This window comes from Gymnogyps californianus, chromosome 3 (genome assembly GCF_018139145.2).
Source record: "Gymnogyps californianus isolate 813 chromosome 3, ASM1813914v2, whole genome shotgun sequence".
Classification (NCBI taxonomy): Eukaryota; Metazoa; Chordata; class Aves; order Accipitriformes; family Cathartidae; genus Gymnogyps; species Gymnogyps californianus.
In genome coordinates this window covers 13,654,771-13,677,705 of record NC_059473.1, presented here as the reverse complement: position 1 = coordinate 13,677,705, position 22,935 = coordinate 13,654,771, and the positions used below count along the sequence as shown (strand labels likewise).

At 56.0% G+C, this 22,935-nt stretch overlaps 1 protein-coding gene across 3 annotated transcripts; it reads left to right on the top strand.

Annotated features, from left to right (window-relative positions):
• Window positions 1–426: 426 nt before the first annotated feature.
• Window positions 427–16,735, top strand: SRF (serum response factor). 3 transcript variants are annotated; one of them, XM_050894587.1, is made up of 8 exons: window positions 427–476; window positions 5,296–5,562; window positions 10,934–11,195; window positions 11,540–11,719; window positions 13,377–13,496; window positions 14,190–14,381; window positions 14,909–14,985; window positions 15,255–16,735. In XM_050894587.1, exons 1-8 carry the CDS (start codon window positions 438–440, stop codon window positions 15,348–15,350), a joined length of 1,233 nt encoding a protein of 410 aa, XP_050750544.1. In that variant the 5' UTR covers window positions 427–437; the 3' UTR covers window positions 15,351–16,735. The 3 variants fall into 3 exon arrangements, with proteins under 3 accessions (XP_050750544.1, XP_050750542.1, XP_050750543.1); XM_050894585.1 differs by lacking the exon at window positions 427–476 and adding an exon at window positions 3,396–3,833; XM_050894586.1 differs by lacking the exons at window positions 427–476; window positions 11,540–11,719 and adding an exon at window positions 3,396–3,833.
• The last annotated feature ends 6,200 nt before the right edge of the window (window positions 16,736–22,935 follow it).

Here is a 22,935-nt window from a genome sequence, read left to right as displayed (position 1 = left end):
ATTTCCAGCAGTTCTTGATGTTTTTTCTTGCTAGAAAGTTATGCAAGCTCCCCTTACACCTATGCATGCTTTGAGCATCCCAGGACAATGAGCACACAGATCCACTATGCAGCTTGAAGAAGCGCTTTTTGGTTTGCTCTGATTTCATCTACTGCCCTGTTGCTCTTATGCAGCTGTGTCAGACACCTGTGGGGGAATTAATGGGCCTTAATTGTTCTAAGCAGCCTCACCTGGGACCTCCCACCCTCTTGAGCTGCATTTAAGCTCAAGCCTGGGCCTTCAATTTTGTTTTGAGCAATCTTGCAGGTGTTCCTGTTTTGGCTTTGCCTCTAGCCCTGTCTTCTAGGCATAGATTGTAGCCTTATTATCCAGTCCTGATTTTGGCCCTATCTCCTGACCAGGTGGATACTGGACTTGGTTCATCGCTTGCTCTGTGGATGGACCCTATTACCAACACCTGTCTTTGCTCTGCTCAGGTACCGTGGGACTATACCTGTTAGTGAGGGCAGGGGATCACCCTTAGATACTGGCTAGTCACCCACATGGAGCAGCCCTACTCGTGCTGTTCCCTGATACCACGTATGAAGGGCAGAAGCACTGCTCTGCTGACCAAAAAAAGTACATTAAGAAAGGCCCTAACCTCATTTTGCATGTGCAGCAGTACCCCCAATCTAGTTGTTACTGCTCATAGAAGAGATCTGGCTGTTAAAAAAAGAGCATCTACCTGTACTCAGCAGCAGTCAAAAAAGCAGCTGAAGTATTGATGGTAAGATAAGTAAGAGAATGGAAACCATCACAACCCCAGCATTGAGTGCAGAGAGTGTTTAATAGTTCCCCAGTTGAAATATGGATGAAGAGCTGGAAAAGGATGAGAAAGGACTTGTTGCAATGGCCTAGAGGAGGATTGCAAAGGGGACATGGAGGGCTGGGGTGACACTGGGGGCATCTGGCAGCAGGCCCATGCTACAGTGGAGCAGCAGCTTGTCTGGAGGGATCCTTGGGGGTAATTGGGTGAGAGGCTTTTATGGCATAGTGCCAAGTGCTGTGCCCACAGCTGTGAAAGAAGAAGGTTAGAAATATGAATTTTATGACTGGGGGGTTGTAAATGAGAATAGCCCTGAAGATGAATGGGACTGTCAAGTGGCCAAAAACCTGGTTTAAGCTGCTTTCAGCTGCCACTGGATGCTGTTTGGTTAGGGAGGTCCAGTGTTGCTGGTAACTTGTGTCCTGTGGGTGATGGTGGCCTGGGGACAGAGCTTGGCTCTACAGCGTGCATCTGGCTGCCTTGGTGAGAGACTAGCATCCTAGGAAGCTCAGAGGCAGGCTGATGCTCTGGTCCCATTCAGAGCACAAGTGAGACAAGCGTCTCAGAAAGCATCCCCAAGGTGAGGCTAGGGAGGGAGAGGATGGCAGCAGAAGGGATGAGCCAGCCCAAAATGAGCCAGTTCTCACCTCTTCCCTGTGCAGACTCTCCTGCAGCCTGGGGAGGGTGAAAGAGGGAGCATGTAGCAGCCCCATGGACAAGAGGAACCCCAATCCTGACACCTGCAGCGGTTGCACGCTTGTGCTGAGCAGGCAACCGGCCTGGCTCTGGCTGTTGGATCTACGTGCCAGTTGCTCTCAGCCTAACTGGTGCCTCCAGCCATGCAGAGGGTCTCGTTGACCCTTCCTCAGTCTGGCGTGACACAGCAAGGCCTCTGTCTCACCTGTGCCAGGTGTAGTTTGCACTCAGCTCGAAGGGAGGGTAGCCAGGACATGTGATGGGAGGCATGTGAGTCCCAGCAGCCCTGCTGGGAGCTATAAATGGCATGTGTGCTCACTGGAGGAGCATGGCTGGCGGGGAGGAGGGGGAGGCGGCAGTGGTGGTGGCGGCGGCGGCGAGGGGGGTGTTTGGTTTTGCAGTTACTCCCTTGCTTTGTAGGAGGTTGGCCCTAGAGAGTGGGAAACAGCTGTGAAGGCTGGTGGCAAGCGTGCATGTCCTCCGAGTGATGAGGCAGATATGGAAAGGGCTTGTGCAAGCTGCAGAACCCTCCATGGGGTGCCCAGGAGGCAAAATGGGTCTGTGGCAGGGCTGGTGCTGGCAGAGGTGAGGTCTTGCCCTGGGTTGCAATTCCTGTTTGTAGGACAGGGTGTGGGAGAGCCCTTTTCTCAGGCAAGGATGTGGCTCTGTCTGTCCTCACAGCTTTGAGTGCTGGGGCTGTGTGGTCCCTCCTGCACCCTTGCTGACCCACATGCAGCCTGCCACAATGCACCCAGTTGTCCTGCCTGCGTGGGCTGTCCCTCTCCTGTGGAGGTCCTGGTTCACATCTGAGCAGAGGACATGGCCTGTGCCACCCCCTAGGAACCCTCTGAGCTGCAGAGTGGGGGTGGACATGGGCCTCTCTCTGTGTACTGGAGCCAGCCCAGCCATATCCCCAGGGGACAGGCATACAGGTGGTCTGTCCTACGCATGCATGGCTGTGGTACAGGACCTCATTCTCTCTTCCTGTGGACTCGAAGGTAGCTGGGGCCCACCCTGCTAAACGGAGACCCTTTTTCTTCTGACCAGCGGTCAACTCGTGCTTGGGCAATGTGTATTTTGGTCACAGCTGCCCAGTCCTGTGCCCTGCACACTCGAGCACCCCCGTGGCCCCCGGACCCTCTCAGTGCCTCTGCAGCCCCTCCTCCTGACCCTAGGCAGACCCTGCAGCCGCCAGAGACAAGCAGGCAGCGCGTTGCCCCCTGCAGGATGTGGGAACAGTGGGGGTGGAGAGTTGCCTGGAGCAACACCTGGTGGTATCACTAAGAGGCAGGCGTGGTGGTGCGGAGCTCCTGATGATGGTGAGGCGGGGGCTGAGGGCAAGACACGGGCAGGCAGGGAGTCTCAGCCACGTGGTGTGTCCCGTACGAGGACACGAGTGCCTGAAGCTGGCAGCAGGAATGGGGGAGCGAGGGCTGTGAGAGCGGGTGTCTCAGCCCAGTCTCCTCCGCCGTGCCGCAGGACGTCCGGGCCGCGCCGTCCGCAGCAGCGTAACGCCCTCGGTGCGCGTTGCCGCCCGACCTGGCCCGCCCCGTCCGTGCGGCGCAGCGTGCTATCTCTTTAAGTGCCTCCCTGCGTGTTTCAATCTGGGAGTGACGCGAGCGCAGTCGGAACGTATGCAAATCAAACGCCAGCCGCCGGCCAATGGGCGCCGGCGCTTGGCGGCCGCCAGCCAATGGGGTAGCGCCTCCCGGCGGGGCGCCGGCTCGCCCCATATAAGGAGCGCCTTCGCCATAAAAGGCAACATTGTATCGCTTTATATGGGGGTGGTGCGGCGCGGCGGGGGCGGCGGCGGAGCGGAGCCGTGAGTGCGGAGCGGGTGGCGGGGCCATGGCGGGGCCGGCCTGACCCGACCCGACCTGCGCTCGCCGCCGCGATGTTGCCGAGCCAGGCCGGGGCCGGGAACGGCGCCGCCGCCGCGCTGGCCCGCGGCTCGGGACTGGGCCGGTCGCCGGTGCCGCGTGGGGCGAACGGCGGCGGGGCGGCGGCGGGGCCGCCCGGGGGCCGCCTGGAGCGGGAGGTGCTGTACAGCGGCAGCGAGGGCGACTCGGAGTCGGCCGAGGAGGAGGAGCTGGGCGGCGAGCGGCGCGGTGTGAAGCGTGGCCTGGTCGAGGCGGCGGCGGCGGCGGGGCCCGCGGCGGGAGCGGCGGCGGCCGCCTACAGCGGCGGCGTCGGCGGGGGCGGTGGGGCTGTGAGCGGCGCCAAGCCCGGGAAGAAGACGCGGGGCCGGGTGAAGATCAAGATGGAGTTCATCGACAACAAGCTGCGGCGCTACACCACCTTCAGTAAGAGGAAGACCGGCATCATGAAGAAGGTGCGGCCCCGGGGCTCCGGCTGGCGCGGGAGGCGAGCGGCCGCGGGGGGGTCGGCCGGGGGGGGGCGGCTGGCACCCACCTGTCCGTGGCCGGCGGCCCGGCGGGAGCCCTGGCCCCTGGGCGGCGCGCGCCCGGGCCGAGCAGGGAGCCGGCCGGCGGGGCCGTGCCCGGAAACGGCGACGGCTTCCCGGTCCCGCGGGGGGAGGGCGGCCCGGCACCAGCTCCTTCCGGGGGGCTGCGCGGGAGCCTCCGGCGGGGCTGGCTGTCGCATGCGGCCGGTCCCTGGCGTCCGCGGGGCTACGGGCAGCCGGGAGCGGGAAGGGCGATCACGGTCCTGCAGCCCGGGGCCAGGGGATACCGGGTGCGCCTGGCGGTCCCCAGCCGGCTGTTGCGCCCGGGGAGGCCCGTCCCAGTGCAGTCCTCGGCCGGAGCTGATAGGAGCCCTCGAGGCCCCTCTCTGTGAGCCGTTGCTGGGTGCTGCGCCAGTCCTGTGGCTGGGCACAGCTGGGCTGCCCTGCCCTGCCGAGGGCCCGGCAGGGCTGGCTCCTTCAGCTGCGGAAGGGGCCAGTGCCATGTCTCGGTCGGTCCAGAGTGCTCTCCGTGGTTTCTGGTGGCTGGAGCGGTTGTGCAAAGACAGATTAGAAACTTGGGGGATTTTGTGTGCAGTTGGATGCTGCTAGCTCATCTGCATCCCCATTGGTGCTTATAGCATCCTCTGAACAACTGGGCAGCGCTGTATCCCAGCTGAGTTGGGCTTCACGCACCCTGGGAAGGTGGGAATGATTGTGAGTACTGCTGGGCACGTCTTGGCTGCGCAGGATGCAGAATGAGGCCATCCTGTCTGTGATACTCAGTGGTCTCGCACAGGCTGTGCCATGATGGTAAATGAAAAGTGTTCTTCCTAGCCCACAGGTCAATCCCAGCGGCTGGTAGCCTCACTGCAGGGGTGTTTGGGTGCAGCTGTGGTCAGGACTGTGAAGACTGAGAGGGGAGTCTGGGTCCTAGCCTGGCTGGGGTGTTGGTGAGAGGAAAGAGGTAGCAGAGATACATGGGCTGAGTAGCATCCTCTCGCATGGCTCAGCAGAGGTGAGGGGGGGAGGCACCCAGACATGTCTGGAGAAGCAGGTGGGATTTCCAGAATGGGGACAACCCAGTGTCCCCATGTCCTCAGGCTACTCTCCTGAGGGGACCACTCTTTTCCTGTGGCCTCTTGGCATGCACATCCCCTGAAGGCATGCTAAAGGAGATGGGAACACAGCATGGGGCACTTCAACTGGTAGGGAACCAATCTTGAGTTGGTTTTAGAGGGCACAGCTCCACTGGGGTGACAGGGAGCTGGAGCTGGTGTGAGAAAAAGGAGGGCCGTGCTGGGAGTGCAGGGACATGCCAGGGACTCTTGTCCTGCACTGTATGTGTCCCTGCTGTCTGTGACTCCCTGTTCTTCCCTTGTGCTGCTGGCAGGCCTACGAGCTCTCCACGCTGACTGGCACTCAAGTCCTGCTGCTGGTGGCCAGCGAGACGGGCCATGTGTACACGTTTGCCACACGGAAGCTGCAGCCCATGATCACCAGTGAGACGGGGAAGGCGTTGATCCAAACGTGCCTCAATTCCCCAGACTCGCCCCCGCGCTCGGACCCGACCACTGACCAGCGCATGAGCGCCACGGGCTTTGAGGAAACGGACCTCACCTACCAGGTGTCTGAGTCAGACAGCAGTGGGGAGACCAAGGTAACGTTCCTCTGCTCAGCCGCACGCCTGGGCACCTTGGGGAGCATCGGCTGTGCCCGTGGGGCTGTGCTGGGAGCCCTGATCATCCCCAGCCCTCCTTGAATAGCAGCTTGGGAAGCTGAGGACGGGTCCCCTTCTTCTGCGACTCCAGCGAGCTCATGCTGTGGCCTCTCGGGGCTGGCTCCTTCACTTGGCTGGTGGTCGTGGTGATTCGAAGAGGGAGGGAAGTGAGTCGCAGGTGTCCTGGCCCTGGCCTTTGCAGCGGGGCTCCCCACTGGCCCAGCCCACCCCCCAGGCCAGCTCTCAGTGCTGTTATCTCTCCCCGGGCGTCTCCATGCTCTTGCACTCATTGATAAAAATTTGATTCTGCCTCCATGGCCTTATAAGGCCTGGTTTCCCTCGCCAGAGTCCCTGGCAGGGCCCCTCACATTCCTTATAAGCTGCAGCTGTCTCTTGCTTTGGTGCTGTTTTGGAAGGGGGCAGGGAGGACATGGGGAATGGAAACATTTGGCTGGACGGACCGTTTCTGCTCCCTGCCTGGTGTCCCTGCAGGCGCCGGCCCTTGCCTGCCTGTGTTACTTGTGGCCTTTTGCCCAGGGTGCTTCAGAGGACCTGCCTGTGGGTGCAGAGTCAGGCAATGGCCCTTTTCTGGTGGAAGGGCCCTGTCTTGTCCCTGCATCCCCTGGTGCTGTTCCTTGGAGCTGTTGCAAGAAAGCTGGCTCCCATATCCCTGCTGCTTCCTTTGCAGGCTGGTGTTCGGGTCCGCAGGCACTTGGAGATGGGAGGCAGGGGAGTTTGTGGTGCAAGGCTGGGACAACACGCTGAAATGGGGGTTGTGCCACAGCTTCCTGGGCCTGCATGGAGTGCCGTTGGGTGCTGCGAGTTGCTGCAGCTCTGCTGTACCTATGCTCATGGCACAGGTACTGGGCTTGCTGCAAAAGCATCCTTCCAGATGAACTGTGGCCTTACTCTAGGAGCCCTCCAGCCAACTCTACCCAAGCCACAGCAGCATCGTTGCCATACAGTAGCCACTAAACATTAAGCAGACAGAACCTGGAGAAGGGCTGTAATCCCAAAGGCAGTGAGTGCAGCCCTGAGGTGTGTCCAGCATGTTGTCTTGGGCTTCAGGGGTGTTCAGCTGCATATTTGTATCCTGTGGCAGCCCAACAGCTCTGATCACGGTGCTGCTGGTACCTGGCAGCCACGATTCTTCCATGCCCTCTTGCCCACGTGTGTGCAGTGTTGCATCAAGCTGCTGAGCCTTGAGAAATACCAGCAGTCCCAGAGATCCATGCAGGCAGAGGAGCTGTGGTGGGCCAAGGTGTTGCTGGCTGGAGAGCTCTGTGCTGCAGCCCAGAAGTGTCCCTGGGAAGACTTCCCACTGATGGGAGCCCAACAACAGTCCTGGCTGTCCCAGTCTGGCGTGACTCCCCTTGGTGCCTCTGATTCCTAGTGTGAGCTGTGCCAGCCCTTTCCAGTAGGCAAAGGAGCCCATTGTCACCAGCAATTTCTCCCTTGTGCAGCCTGTGTTTGTAAGGACTTGTGTCTCTCAGGCTTCTCCTGGATGAAAAGGCAAGTCCTGTGGGCATTTTGGTAATGAGTGCGTGGAGTAATTTGGAGGTGCAGGAAGCACTGTGCATGGCAGCTGACCTGTCCCTGGCATGGGGCTTGTCCATATCATGTCCCTTAAGATTTTCCCTGAAAGTACTGCTAGGTGGCTCCAAAGGAAGTGTGCTCTTGGGGTGCAGTTACTCTGCAGAGGAGATCTTAACGCAGCTTCTCTCTGCCTGCTTTCTGATGCAACCCTGCAAGCTCCATCCCAGTACTCATGAGTGGTAATGCTTAGTGTGGGGTGCCTTGTGGCCACAGCCAGCATTTGGTGTGGGGCTGGAGGAGCCCTGTCGCCATGTCTTCTGGTTAACATTCTGGCTAAATCCACCCCTGGCCTGTTGAGGGTTCTTGCCATGGCAAGCCCTGGGGCTGGGGACAGTCCCACCCTGACCCTCCCCAGTCCTACTGTGCGTTCTGCAGGGCTGGAAGCCCAGTTTGGTGCTCTGGCAGAGATCAGCCCAATTCAGATAGACCAAGAAGCCCTGTGAGGGTGAAGGGAGCCTGTGGGTGGGCCATGCTAGGTGGCTGGCATCCTTGCTGAGGGGTGGGTGGTACACAGGGCTGGGTTATGGGTGCCTCATTGGAGGAGGTGCCAGGAAATTAAGTGCCTGGACTGTCAGGTCCAGCCACATAGGATGCTCTGAGAGGGTTGGGCAGTTGCTCCCTGGCCTTCCTGTGAACTCTGCTTCCTGGACCTCTGTATGGACAAAACCTGCTTGTGTTCTGCTGCTGCAGCAGAGGGGGGAGCAATGCAGCCAGGCTGTTACCTGCAGTCACCTGGTATTCCTTTGCGCTACAGCCAGCAGCAGCTATGAGATCCTCCTGCTGTGCCAAACACAAACTCCCTGCCACGGAGCTGAGCTCAGGCTGCAGCTGAGACTGAGGCATGCTGTACTTTCAAGCAGCAGCTATATCCTCATGATGATACTGTCGTACACTGACCTGTTTGACCTTTTGCGGGCCCCAAAGGACACAGTGCCCTCATGTAATCTCCTGGGTGTGGTTATGTGGGAGAGGGGATTTTGGAGGGAGCTCAGGGGCTCTAGACTAGGGTGAGAGCATGGGAGTAGCCCTGGTCTGGTCATCTCTTTTTGGGGTGGGGGAAGGGTGGGACTTTATGCCCCATCTAGAATGCAGACCAAGTGTTGGAGACCAGATTGGGATTTCCCATGTACCTCCAAGGCCAGTTGTCCTGCAACATCCCTGTAATAATGCTGGCTGGGGGGTCTGGGCCATGCTGAACAGCATTGTCCCAGGCAGCCCCCAGAAGCTGTGGAGTGGGATTGTTTTTTGTCCCTAAGACCCTACTATAGTCTAGGATGGGCATCAGATGGCCTGGGCCATGCCCTGTGGTCCACTCATGCTGTATAGTATTTATCAAGCATGCACAGTGGTGTGGGTCTGTGCAGACATCTCCTGCTGCTCTGCTGCACCTCTCTGCTGCGTGTTGATTCCCCAGGCACTGCTCTGTAAACTGAAGTTGGCAGTGATCTATGGTGGGGGATGGATGTGCAGCTGGATCAGGAAGGGAAGGGCCTTCAGGGCTGCTGTGCTGCCTCAGGGCTTGTCTGTGACCCCTTGGGTAATCTCTGCTGAAGGTGACCCATGAGTTGGCTCCTATTGGAGGCTGGCCTCATGCACGTAGCCTGGGCTTTGCAGGGTGCTGGGGTGAGCCACAGTGCTCAGGGGCTCTGAGGCATCCCAGACAGGCATGGGGCGAAGGCAATGGGTGTCCATTCCCAAGGTCTCTCCCAGCTCTCTTTCTGTACTGGGAGCTATTGCTGCAGCCCAAGAGAAACACAGCAAAGATGGGACGAATCGGAGTCTTACCTCTGGCAAAGTAGGGAGGGCAGAGGTGGGGCGTGCGTGGTTCAAGCCTACTGGCACAGCACCCCTCCCAAGCACCTTTGCTGTTCTGATCATACTGAAGTTTGCCCTCGTGCTTCTAGGGAGTCCTGGGAGTCCATCTGAGTAGGGTGAATCTTTTGGGATGCCTCCTCCAGCCCTGAGAGTACAGAGTGTGGGGGGAGGCTAAGTGCCCTGGCTGCTTGGGGACTATATCTCAGGGGTGTACAGCTTCAGGGCTATGCCTGGGCATGAGGGAGCCTGGCTTTTCCACCTGGGAACAGCACCTGCTCTGCTCTGCTCTGGCTCCCGTGGCCTAGTGGGCTGGGGGGAGCTCTACCCTGTCACCCATGTGGGGAGGGCACCCACAGCCTCCACATCCCATGTGGGATGGCAGGAGCTTGTGGTTGAGCTAATGGAAAGTGCCTCTGCTGGGCTCCGCTCTGTTATCACGTGCCTCTTCTAATTCGGACTTCAGGGACTGCGGTGCCAAGGTGGAGGGGTGTTGCTCTCCTCCCTCCCCAGGCCCTGGGGCACGGCTGAGTGCCCGGGATTGGCTCCCCCTGTCCAAAATGGGCTGCCTTCCCTTTTTTAGCTGTTCGTTGAGCTGTGAATTCCTCATTCCTGGCAGCTTGACAAGCTGGGAACAAGGCTTAGCATGTGGGAGAGCTGGGCCCACCAGCCTGCAGCGGGAGGGGTGGGAGCGTGGCAGCCTTAACTCTTCCCAGGCGTGCTGGCAGCCGTGGCAGGGCATGGGGACAGCAGGTCCCTTGTGGCCTGTGGCATGGTCTCCTGTGGAGCAGTGTATTTGCAGTCTGCTCTTGGTCAGCTGAGCAGGAGAGGAGCCATGGAGACCCTGGGTATCCAAAAGGGGATTTGGGGGAAGGAGGCATGTTAGGTGAAGTGTGGCTACCGGGGGCAGCAGGGATCATGCTGGGCTTGGTTGGTTCCTGCAGATCCAAGCCATGTCCAGCCATGTGCTTTGTGGCTGTGGAAACTGGGGTGTTACGTGCCCTGCAGCCTGGCGTACATGTTCCTCCCTTGTTCCGAGACCCAGGAGGCCAGCCTCTCAGGCTGTTGGCCCAGCGCAGGACCCTTTTCCTCCTGGTGCTCAGCTTCCCTGGCGATGCTGCCCTCAGACAGGCATAGAGCTCCGACGTTCCTTGCAGGACCATGGTGCGTGCTGGCTGTAGCTAACACGCGGGGTCCCTTGGAAGCATTTGCCTCGTGCCCATCTCCTGCTAGTGGACTGTCAAATGGGTGCTTCCCCGGCCAGGTTCTCCCCTTTGCTCCAGGAGATTTGTGGAGGCATTCCCCAGGGCCTGCCAAAGCAGCTGTCGGGGCTGGGTTTGGGTGTCCCGGGTGTCTGGGTTTGGCCCTACTCACCTCTCCCTTGCTGCTTTCGGTGTACAGCTGCATTTAAGAGCCAGTTCTCAGCTTGTTCTTGGCCATGTGTTTCCTGCCATAAGGGAAGTGGTGTGTGCTCCTGACAGGAGACAGTGTGTTTGCCTTTACGTCTGTCCCTGCAAGGACTGCTTTTGCCTGTTGTGTGCCAAAAAGAGGCTGTTCTCTTCTTAGAGGATGTGGGGACTCCTGGGGATGAGAAGGATTGCTTTGTCCCCTGGTGTCTTGCAGGGAAGTCTCTCAGGGGACCTGTGTGGCCCTGGGCTTGTATCCAAGGTTTACACTGAGCTCTCTCCAGCTCTCCTCATGCTGCATTTTTGGGCACAGTCTCCTCATGTTTGTACGAGCAGCTCCTCTCTGCTACCCTGGCTCTGCTCCATGTGCTGGCAGCAGGCTGTGGGGGTATGGTTTAGCACAGGGTTGCAACCTACGGAGCCTGGTTTGGTCTAATGGGCAGATGTTGACCAGATCCAAGGGCTGGTCTGAGTTGTCACAATCTCTCCTTCCCCAGGATGCACTGAAACCAGCGTTCACTGTCACCAACCTGCCGGGGACAACATCTACCATCCAGACAGCCCCCACCACCTCGACCTCCATGCAGGTCAGCAGTGGCCCGTCATTCCCCATCACTAATTACCTGGCGCCAGTGTCTGCTAGCATCAGCCCCAATGCCGTCACCAGTGCCAACGGGACAGTGCTGAAGACTACTGGAGCCAGTGCAGTGACATCTGGGGGCCTCATGCCGATACCCACTGGCTTCACCCTCATGTCAGGTCAGTGTCTTTACGGGCTGAGGACTGCATCCATCCATCTCTGCACCTGGACTGTGTTGCCGCCCTCTCCAGAGGAAAGGAGACCTAGTGGCAGGAGGAAGCAGAGTGGTTGCTGCTGTAGGGTGAACCTGGCTGGGATTCGTTGCTCGAGCCCAGCCAGGCCAGTGGCTGAAGAAGGGTCAATGTAGCGACTGTTTCCTTAGAGTGCTGCTAGCTGGCCCTGCTGCTGGGAAGGGCATGGTGGCTGGGAGCTGAGATGGGACCCCAGGGCAGCACCAAGAAGCCTGGAGGGAGTGAAAAGAGCTGGTGGTGACAAAGCCTTTCTTTCTCCCTCCTTTTGGCAGGTGCTTCCCTTTCTCCGGGGACCCCTACCATTCCTCTCACTCAGTTACAGCCGCACTCCCTGGCTCTTTCCAGCCAGCAGGGCCAGGTGGTCACAGGTACGGCTGGACAGCTGCAGCAGGCACAACAGACAGTCTTCCGCTTCCCTGCCAGAGCTGGAGGGCAGATCGTGTCGCTGACAGGTCAGCACTCGCTTCTCCTCCGCTTGCTTGAGGTGGGGGGATGGAGGAGTCTGTGGGGGTCCTGGTCCTGGCCAGAGAGCTGACCCCCAACTGAGGTGGGAGCACAGAGGAGGCAGAGTACAGAGCACCCTGGCTGTGGCTGTAGCTGTAGGGGAGAGATGGGAAGACAGGGCAGAGAATGCTTGGCATAGGCAGGAGCAGCATCCTGGGGGATACAGACGAAGGGAAGCAGTGGGTTGTCAGTCTCCTGCCCCAGGGTTTGCCCTGTGGCTAGCAAATGCAGAGGAGACAGGTCCCTGGTGCAGCTGTTCTGAGGCTGAACTGTGCTCCTAGGAGGACTGATGGAAGGAGACTGCAGGGGCTCAGATGCCCAAGAGATGTTTTTTGAGTGCTGGCATTTGGCTCTGAGCAGCTACCCCTGCTTTTGTATTTGGATCTGCAGTCAGTCGCTGAACCACAGTACAGAGGATAGATCAGGAGAGACCCAGAGCAGAGGAGGGAGTGGTGGTGCTGTGCTGCCTTGTGTGCATTGTCCTTTGTAGGAATTTCTTGTTGTGCTGAGTCAAGCCTCTCCAGGTGTTGTACTGGGACTGGACATGCTCCTGGCTGGAGTTTCAGAGCAGGGCTAGGCTCTCCTTTGTGGGGGCAGCCATCATCTGATGACTAGCACTGAGAGTGAGAACAGTATTTCTTGTGTCCTGCCTGTTTGTGCCCAAGTTGATGAGTCTGATAGCCTGCGTGCTTTCTTGGAACCCTTATGGCTCCCGTAGGCCCTGGCAGACAGCATGATCCCATGCAAGGGGACTGGGTTTTCCTTGTGATCTGGAGGAGCTAAGAGAATAATGGACATGTCTCTCTGTGGTGCGATGTGTGGGGATATGCCCAGTCTGAGCAAGGTGGCCAGTGATTCCTGCTCTCTGGCATCCCTTGATCTTCCCTCTGGAGACAGGATCTGAGCCTGAGGGGAGCTTTCTGTGCCAAGCTCCGTCTCTGGAGCTGAAGAGCTTTACAGTGAGTGGGCTGGGCTGGAGGCTGTGTGGCTGTGCCCCTGCAGATCTGGGATGCACGCCTTGTGGCCCAGTGGTCTCTAATCCCTGTGTAGGGCACTGATGTGCCTAAGATCACAAGCTGGGTGAGGTAGCTGTTTCCCGAGTGCCCTGTGGAGGATGGAGCTGGGCTCCAGAGTGTGAAGGCAGCAGGGACCAGCTGGCCTGGGCATTTGGGCTCTCGCAGTTCTGCTTGGTGCAGTGAGATGATCCTTGCAGGGCTGGCTGAGCATGGGCAGTGCTGGGGTCATGTGCTGGGCCCTCTCCTCCCAACATCATCTCTGCTGTGTCTTGGTGGAGCCAGGAATGGTGAGGAGGACCCCAGACATCCTGAACCATGCCTGGGAGCTGGACAAAAGCTGCTGTGGCCTTTCCTTTTCTCTCTGGAGCCCTGTAGGCCAGCTAACCCCTCCTTGGCCCCTGCGTGCCAGGAAAGAGCAGGTTTTGGCCTGCTCTTTGGGCCTGGCTTCTGCCACGTGCTGCTTTTGGCTAGCCTTCCCCAGCACAGTGCAAAGCCATGCGGCCAGAGAAGGACTAGGGGGCTCTCACACGGCCAAGAGTGCCTGTATCCCTGCTGAGCCATAGACTCATGGGCTCCTCTCTCTCCCCAGGTGGTACTATGGCTCAGCAGGTCCCAGTCCAGGCAATCCAGGTGCACCAGGCACCGCAGCAAACGTCTCCCTCTAGTGACAGCAGCACTGACCTTACCCAGACCTCTTCCAGCGGAACAGGTAATTGGGACATTATGGTAACCATGTTCTGTCTTCCTTCCTAACCACTGCTGATAACAACTCACACCAATAGACCTCATGCCTGCTCCCTGCCTAGGATCCTTCTTCAGACCAAGTCTATCCCAGCCTTTCTGACAGTTTCCCAGGTGTATTTATCCCTTTTGCCAGCCCCTGTGCTACACTATATCTATATATAGATGCCACTGTGCATAGGGCACATTACAAGGGATTTCAGAGCCTCTCTTACTTGCAGCATGGAGCTGGGAACAGGTTGCCCAGTTCTCAGATGTGAGCCAGCATTGCCCCTAGAGGTTTTTCCTGTATATGCAGAGGACACCTCTGTTGTCAGCAAAATCTGAGTTCAGGTGCCTGGATGCAGGCTGAATCCAGTACAACAGCTTTGTTAAAGCTTCTTCAGGAAACTTGTATCTCAAGGTGAATTCAGTCCTGGGATATATGGCTACTGTGCTTTTCTGCCCTCTCATACTCACTCATGAAAGGAGAGGTTTGAGCTCTCCTGCCTGTTCCATGGGGCTTTTCCCCCAAGAGCTTGGGAGAACAAGATCGGTATCTCCATGCACCTGCTGCTTCAGGACAGCATGCCAAGGGTGGCTGAGGGAGGGGTGCTGAGCAGACGTGTGAGTGTAGCAGACTCCTTTCGTGTGGCTCACATGTAGTCTGTCCTGGTGCCAGTGACCCTCCCGGCGACCATCATGACATCGTCTGTGCCAACCACTGTGGGTGGCCACATGATGTACCCCAGCCCACATGCGGTGATGTACGCGCCCACATCTGGCCTTGCGGATGGTGGACTTGCAGTCCTCAACGCTTTCTCACAGGCGCCCTCAGCGATGCAGGTGTCCCACGGCCAGGTCCAGGATCAGGGTAAGACAGCTGTCTGGGTCAGTGCTCCCTTAAGTGCTCTGACACCCTGATTTTTCTCGTCTCGCATGTATTTATGCTGTATATTAATTTCAAAGAATTTTCTTCTAAGCAGTCCTAGCAGCTGTACAAAGGCCTGGCAGGAGTGACGCTTGATGCGTGCTTTTAGATCCCGCCATTCTCCTATGCAAAGGATTGCTTGAGCCATTTGCTGGGGAAAAAGTGAGGATCGCTGGGATGGGTGGCATATGGGGCAGGCAGTGGAGGGAGCTAGGAGACTCTGGAAAGGACATGTGGTTGCATGAGGGGGCAAAGCAGCATGAAGCCGTGCAGGCAAGACTTGGATTGAGGGCTTGTGCCTGCTTCTCCCAGCATTTGGAAAACTAACACATGTGGCTTTCTCCTGGGATGCCTCCATGCATGCAAACAGGCACCTTCACCCTTGTGAAGCTCCATGGAGCTGAGAGAAGGGACCCATGGGAGAGCACTGTTTAAGGGACGGTGTCATTTGTGCTCTCTCTCTGTGGCAGGTGGTGTCCCCCAAGTGTTCCTGACAGCCCCATCAGGCACCGTTCAGATCCCAGTCTCAGCTGTCCAGCTTCACCAGGTAGGTGCAGAGTGGTACTCGCAGGTGTTCAGGGGCTGTCCTTGCTCTGCCCCTGCCTGCACATCCTTTGTGGGTCTGGGAAGACCCAGGCCCTTGGGTAGGGCCAGGCCTCAGGTCTGGGAAAGCTGTCAGTGCCATCCACCCTTGGGTGAGGAAGTCTTACCCTCCTTGGACAGGTGCCCAGAAAGGACAGTGCCACCCCAGCTGTTGGCACACATGGTCTCAGGGCAAGCTGTCCCCCAGTGCTTCCTCCTCCCTTTTCTCTCTAGATGGCTGTCATCGGGCAGCAGAGCAGCAGTGGCAGCAGCCTGACGGAGCTGCAGGTGGTCAACCTGGACACCTCACACAGCGCCAAGAGTGACTGAGAGGCCTCTGCTGCCAGCCTTGTGCTGTCCCTGGCTTGTCATGCCAGTGCTGGGGCTGGCGGCAATTCCTTCTCGTACAGACTGCACCAGTTATTTATTGTTGCCTTTTCACGTTTCCTTCATCCACACATGCACACACACATGCACCCACCCACACACACACATACACACAGGCATGCGCATGGGGCTGCAGGACCCACCTGGGGTGGAGCTGTGCTGGGGCCATGCAGGGCTTGGGGGCGTTCGGATGCTGCGATAGCTGTGCTTGTCTCACGCCAGCCAAAGAAACTTGTCTCTTGAGCGGAGGATTGCTCTGCGCTGTAAATAAATACTGTGGGCCATTCCCAGCTGGAGGCTCTGGCTCCTTCTGGGTACTCCAAGTCACCTTGCCCATGAGTATTTGCTCTGTGTGGGGCTCAGCTCAGACCCAGAGCTGTCCTGCGGGCGCAGCTCAGAGCAGAGCAGGCCAAGGCTGTGCTGCTGGCCTCAGCAATGTGCCTTTGTGGGGGGTGACAGGTCCTGGCTGCAGCAACTCACCCTGGGCTCTGGACAGGGGAGAGTGGCCAGTTTGCATGTGCATCTCTGGTTGGGCGTGCACGCCCTCCCTCTGGAGGGCAGGGCACAGCCTGCGGCTCGTAGCCCTGTCCTCCTCGTATGCACTACAGTGAGCCCTCTGCCCTTAGTGCCTCCTCACTGGGCTGCCTGGCAGATTTGCAGCCTGACTGGCTCTGCCCGGGTGGCTGCCCTTGCACAGCTGAGGTGGTTGGTTGGATGCGTAGGAGCACAACGATGCCACAGAGAGCTCCTGAGGGGCTCTGTGGCCAGTCCAGCCCCACGCTCTCCTCTCAGCCGTCACACTGCTTGTGGACTCCTTACACCCAGGGGAACGTGGCTGGGTCTTTCCCACATCCCCCTGCAGCTCCAGCCAGTGCTTTCTAAATTTCTGTGTCTGATGCAAGGTGGAGAAACAACTCAAGTGTCAAAGGGAAGAGCCCATGGGGCACTGAGCTGCTGGGCAGATGGCAGGCTCTTCCTCTGAGCACCAGGGTGACCTGCAGGCCATCCTGGGCTGTGGAGGAGCAGCTGTGATGCCTGTGCAAGCTCAGCAAGGCCAGGGGAAAAGGGCTGGAGCATGCTTGGTCCTGCATGGGAGTTGCTGTGAATGGCTCTGCTGCCTAGCCCTGTCCCTGGAGGGAGAGTGAGTGAGAGAAGCTGCTGAATCCTTAGGGGAAGACGCAGCTACTGTAACATTTATTTTTTTTTTTTTAAGTTAAAGACAAAAGACGCCTTGGAGGAAAAAAAAAAAAAAAGAAAATGACTTTATTTTTCTAAGTGTTAAACTCAGTATTTATGTAATTCTTTAAGGAATAAAAGTTTGGCTCCTGTACAGTTTTCATGGGGTTTGTACCAGGGGGATGGGAGAGGGGTGGGCGGGCATGGAGGCAGGAAAGGGGCCTTGCTTTTGAGTTTGTATTGTAACCTTGGACATGTTCCCTCAGCATTAGCGTTTAAGCTGTGCTCTTCACCCACCAGCATGTGCCAGGGATCAAGCTGAACTGAGTGGGATGCTTGTTTCCCACTTACCTGTACTGAGGACTCCATACCCATCATTTTGGGCTTAGTGGGCAGAAGGCAAGTGAAGCAGTTGCTGGTCTCTGGAAGTGGGAAACCCATCCTTCAGGAGCAAGGGTCTTGCAGTGTGCCTGGGAGCCAGAGATGGGCTGGGTTTTCTGATGGCTGCCCTGTTCACCTCTGGTCCTGGGAACCGTGGCTGTTCTGTCACTGCTCTTGGTGTGGGGCAGTGCTACCTGTGACTGCCTAAGGGATATGGGCATCCCCACTCCTCCATGGGTGGCAAGTGGCCAGCAGTGGCTGATCTCTGCTCTCCCTGCTCACTGTGCAGGCAGCATCTCCTGAACTCCTCGCTGATGATCTGGGCTGTAGTTCCCCCTCTACAGCTGTTCCTTAGTGCACAGGTATGGACAGGTCCCCTCCAAGCCCCCTGTGCAAAGAGCTCCAGAATGGTCTTTCAGCCCTTGGTCTGTTAGGCAGCCTGGGAAGGGCTTGTGGGGAGTGGGGTGGCCCATCTGGTGAGAGTGACATTGCATGCTGCCTCCCCTTAGTATCCTTGCTCTAAGAGTGATGCATACCCTGCAGCTCGGAGCATGTGGGAGTGCTGTGCCATGCTCCTTTGCTAGGTGTAGGAAAGCTGGTCAGTGATGCTTCCAAAACAAGGCTGGGTACCTAGGAGTTCATCCAGGGAGAAGGCTGGGGTTGGGGTTTGCATTGTCTTTTGCCCCAGCACATCACTGTGGCCTGGCTTTGCTCCGCTTTGCTTGTGCTAGCACTGTGGAGCAGAGCTATTGGGCCAGGATGGCAGGAGTGCCCCTGCTGCTACAGGGTGTCTGACTGCATCCCCTCCCTGGCTCCCCAAAGGCAACTGCTGGTTAAACGCTAATGGTGTATTTTATTTAAGTGCAGACTTGTAAGAACACTTGTGTATCAGGGATGAAATGGCATTTATTGTGTGGTGACATTTTTAGTTCATTTTACTGGTTTGAGGGGGGCGTGTGTGCGTGTGTGCGTGTGTGCGTGTGTGCACGCATAAGTGTGTGTGGGATTTTTTTTTTTTCCCCTCCAGTTTCCAGGGTTGTGTTTCTGGAAGGATGTGGAAGTAATCACAGTACTATGTACAGAGCTTTCTTTTGTATTAAAAAAAATTACTCTTTCAATAAATGTTATCATTTTGTGCACAGATTTGGGATCTTGGCCATGCTTTGTGGGAGGGGACGACATACACCTTCGGGCCAATGAATGGGGATCAGAGGCAGATTCCTGCACCTGTTTGTGTACTGTGGAGGGTGGGGGGCTGTCTGGGCATGATGTGGCAAAGGGGCTTTTTGCAAAAGTCTCCATCCCCACTGCCTCCTGCACAGGTGAGACCTGACCAGCTGGACTTGTACTCTGGGAGTCCCAGAGCCAGTGGGTGGGCCAGGGGGGGCCTGTGGTGGACAGCAGGGCTGTGAGGGCTGTCCTTTCTGAAAGCTTAGGAGCAGTGCTGGTGAGCAGGGCATGGTGTCGAGTCAAGAGAAATAAAAACCAGGAATGAGGAGGAATGGGGACTTTTGAAAAAGAAAAGAATTGTTCTAATTCATGAGTGTTAACAGGGAGGAGCAGGAGGACTTCAAGCAAGAGTTAAAACATGGAGGACAAACAGCCCATGTTGGTTATGGAGTAGTTAGGCAATAACTAAGGCCTAGGAAGAGGAATTTTTGCCATTGTAACATCAAAGAAAAGATGATCCCTAGGCCTGGCCCCAGGCTGATTATATATTTATATATTGATAAACTACCACAAACCAAAGGAGGACAGATATTTTTTAGTAGTGACAAATTTTTCAGGATTTCCAGGATAGATAAAAGATGATGCTGCTGTTAAGGCAGTGTTGACCTGATATGGGACTCGACAGATAAGTGATGCTGGCCAAGGCCCTGTCATCATGGGAGATGTCATGCAGCGGGCATCTCAGAGCATCCAGACATGGTGGTTGGTGTGTGCAATACCATCCCCAGGCCTCTGAACAAGGAGAAAGAACAAACTGGGCTTTAAAATAAACCACTTGAAAGGCTGCAGGCAGAACAGTTTCCTCTGACATTGACAGGCATCTGATCCAGGTTTCAAATGAAAATGAGATTGTTTCCCCTCCTCTCTTCCAAGTCCATTACTTTTGGACACCTGATGCCTTTAAGGATGGAGCTTAACTGTTGTCTTTATGAGGCCCAGCACTAAGAATGTTAAATTCCCTGCAGAAAACTGCTATGAGAAGATACAGCAATATTTGAAGTCCAAACTGGAGAGGCATTACTTAAAGTCAGGTCAAAGGTGGATGCCTGTAGGCCCCTAGAAGCCAGGTCAAGGGCACATGAGGGCTCAGTGAAGTGTCTAAAGGTGGGAAAGAAACCAAAGGGAGAAGGGCTCGTTACAATCATCAGTGCTGCTGGGTCAACAGTATGCCATCTAAAAATGCAACTACTAGCCTCTACATATCATCAGGTCCTGGAGCAGATGTATAATGTAAGGAAAGCTTAGCACTGATAAAAGTCAGTGCAGTGGAGGGACTACACTATTCCTCACAGTGCAATTTGGAGAAAATATATCTCAGTGTAGCAGGAGGGGAGAAGATTGTACAGAAAGTGCTTAGGAGCAAAACACAACTGAAATGGCTCTTTCTCCATTGGGAGGGGAGGTGCTTCACTTTTACGGGTTACACCACAGCCAGCCCCATGTTCAGCATGCCTACACAGATATATCTTGTGGTTCAGCACCACAAAACCCCTATCAGCACAAGTAACCCCACGTTACTTGTGCACAGGAGTCTGTGTATGACATATAAGACTCCTAACATGGAGCAAGATACCACAGACATAATCTTTATTTTTAGGATAAATGACTGACTAAGCATGGTATCAAGACCATCAGAGCCAAGACATAAGCAGAGCAGATGAATACCACAGAAAACCTTACAGCATCACAAACAAGATGCCTGTGTCCTATCCAGCCACTGCCATTTATTGTTGGTGACAATTTTGGCTATGGGATGTTGCCAGCTGATGTTACCAGCCAGGCTGTGTTTCCCACTGCAGAGCATTATCACCACCTCGTGTTTGTGACATTAAACACAGCATTGTTGCAAGTGCAGTACATACACAAAATAACAGCTGCCAAGAACAGAGGAAAACATCAATGGTTGTGTGTGTGGTATCAGCTTTTATGTAGTTGTGTGCATTTAGGAAGTTATTTTCCCCTTCATTAGTGCAAATATACTGTGTTTATCTGTACAGGAGATGAAGAGACTTGTAAAGGCAAAGCATGATATAACTAAATACCAGTTCGATCCTCTAAATTTTAACAATGCCTTGGGAGTTAATGGGGAAAGAAGATGACATGTTAATGGAAAACACAGAGATTTCAAGAGCATCCACAGGATTCTGGAAAGAGAGCATCAATAGCATCAACACAGGTTATGTGTACTAATGGAAAAATCAAGAGGCTGGCTTGGAAACACAAACATTTACAGTCCACCATTGGTGCCACAGCTTTAGAGGATGGTCCCCACAGAGTGATGCAGCACTGCACTGATTTATCCAGCCTATAGTTAATTGCAATTATATTGTTTGTATTAATTGCTGATTGCTATTGTAAAACATGGAAATTGTCTTATCAGTTGCATTAGTACTGAGGGTAGAAATGAGGTTGGGCACATACATGAAGTTGCTCTAGGATCAAATAAGACTCTCACCCATTTAGCCTTTGATTTTAATGTTTGTTTATAATTTAAAACAAATGTTAACAGACCAATAGAAACCTGCACCTACTAGATTGTAGCTAACTGCTGTGAGGCCTGTCAAGGAAGGGAAATATGGGCAAAGGATAAGAATTTACATTTTATGGTATGGGCATTACAGATCAATATAAAACCAAAGTAGAAAAGGAACTGGAAACAAGCCAAACTTGGGTGCAACTGGCTTCAATTGCCTCTCTAGCAACATTGAGAATAGGGCAGCATTACAACCCAAAACCTGCCGAGACTGAGCGCAGTTCTCACTGAAGTAAGCCAGACAAGGTGGATAGAGGGTGGGGTGCAGGGCTGAAATCACCCCAGAACCCCAGGCCTGAAGAAGTTGCTGCACTGTAATTTTTGGTTAACACTGCATTTGCAATAATGTTAGTGCCACATTACATGCTTTTAGCCTTCATTTCACCTGCCCTGCAACAGTCCTTAACAAAGTTCATTTATCACCAGAGAAACCATACCAACACACAGTGTAACACAAGCACCTTGAGCTCTTGCAGATGCAGTCTTCAGCTCCCAACCTCATTTTTGTCTCGTTTCTAATATTAGCTAGGAGAATCAGAAGATACTCTGATTTTTCATACTTTTCTGTCCCTCACACCCATTTTTGGTGTGCAGGCAGCATAGCGGGGGGCAGAAGCCCAGTGACACACGGCTGGAGTGTGCCACCACAAACAGGCCCCCCGCTCTCGGGAGCCAGCCCAGGCCTGCGTCCTCCGCAAGAGGCCGGGATGTCGGGCCGCCCCCGAGCGAGGCACACGCCGCGGGGCGGGGCAGGGCGGCTCCTCTCCGCACCCGCCTGCGGGCTGCGGCCCGGTTCAGTCCTGCTGGGTAGCACCGCACCCCAGGACCTCCAGAGCCCAAGAGAAACGCTCAGGCCCGCGGAACGGCAGAAGGCGCCCCAGGCACGTGCCGGAAGCGCCACCAAAACGCAAGCGCGCAGCACGCAACGACTCCGCCCTCCCTTCCCGCGAGCTCTCGTAGCCCTCGCCGCTACTCGTAGTGGGCGTGGTCTGCACTTTCGTGCGTGCCGGGGACCCGGAAGTGGCGAGTTGTAGTGGCGGCGGCTTTGGTAGGTGCGGGTCGCGGTGCTGTTTCTGGTCCCCTCCCGTCGCGGCGGTGGAGGGAGTGAGTGGGCTGGTGCCGCTTCGCGCCACCCTTGGCGGAGGCCGCGACTCTCGGCCACCTCGTCGCCCCGTGCTGTTAACTGTGTGGGAGGAGAACTGAAACGGCGCTGGGTGGGGACGGGACCTCCCGAGGGGCCTGGCGCGTGAGGGGGCGCCTCCTTTTCCTCCGTGTCGGGACAGACCTGGGGGATGAGCCGCCTCCCCGTGCACCAGGGCCGGGCCCCGTTGTCCCCTGCCCCGCTGCGGCAGCGCTGCGGCAGGCCTAGCTGCGGCTCCTGGGGTGGGGGCGGCGGGGCAGCGGTGAACGAAGAGACCGGGAGGCGGACCAGGGCTTGCTGAGGTGTCTGGAACGGCCCGGAAGAAAACCCGTCTTTTCCGCGGCGGCCATTGCCGAGGCAAATCGTTTTTAGCGGCCCTACTGGTTTCCATGTGCAGGCAGGCCTCTGGCCCTGCCGTCCCGGGAATGTGATCGGATGCTCTGCCTGCCTGTGCGCAGGCTGTGCTGGGCTGCACTTCTGAACCGGGTGCCATGGTGCTTTATGGACTCGGCGTCATAGCGGGCATATTCATTTGCCACAACTCTGAAACTTACCGTAGTGCATGTATTTAAGCAGTCTAACAGTTTAGCTGTGGGTTGTCATATGTTCTAGTTTGCCTCATTCATCATACGCATTGCAGCTACTTCTTCAGGTGCCCTAAATCCAAATTCTCCCCTACCTAGCTACAAATCCTTTTGAGCGCCTTCTGATAGCTCTGCTTTAAAGAGTTTTTTCATGCTAAATGCTGTGAAGTGGGGACAGGGTGATGTTATCAAACAAAATAATGCTTCACAGAGACTTGGTTTACTATGATTTTTATTTTATGTGAACCTCTTGGGGTAGGGTTTTTTTGTGCCCTGTACAGGCACAGTTAAGGAAAACAATTGTTTGGCTTATGGTGCAGCATCTAAACAGTGTTACAAAGCACAGGAGAATAACTTGGTCCTTTTATTACAGAGACTGTAAGAAGATTCCCAGCTGGCTTGCTGCAAACTCCAAGGAAGGCACAACTGAAGGCAGGTTTGAATCTCTCAGGAGTTCAGGCTTCCCTCTGCACCTGGGAAACA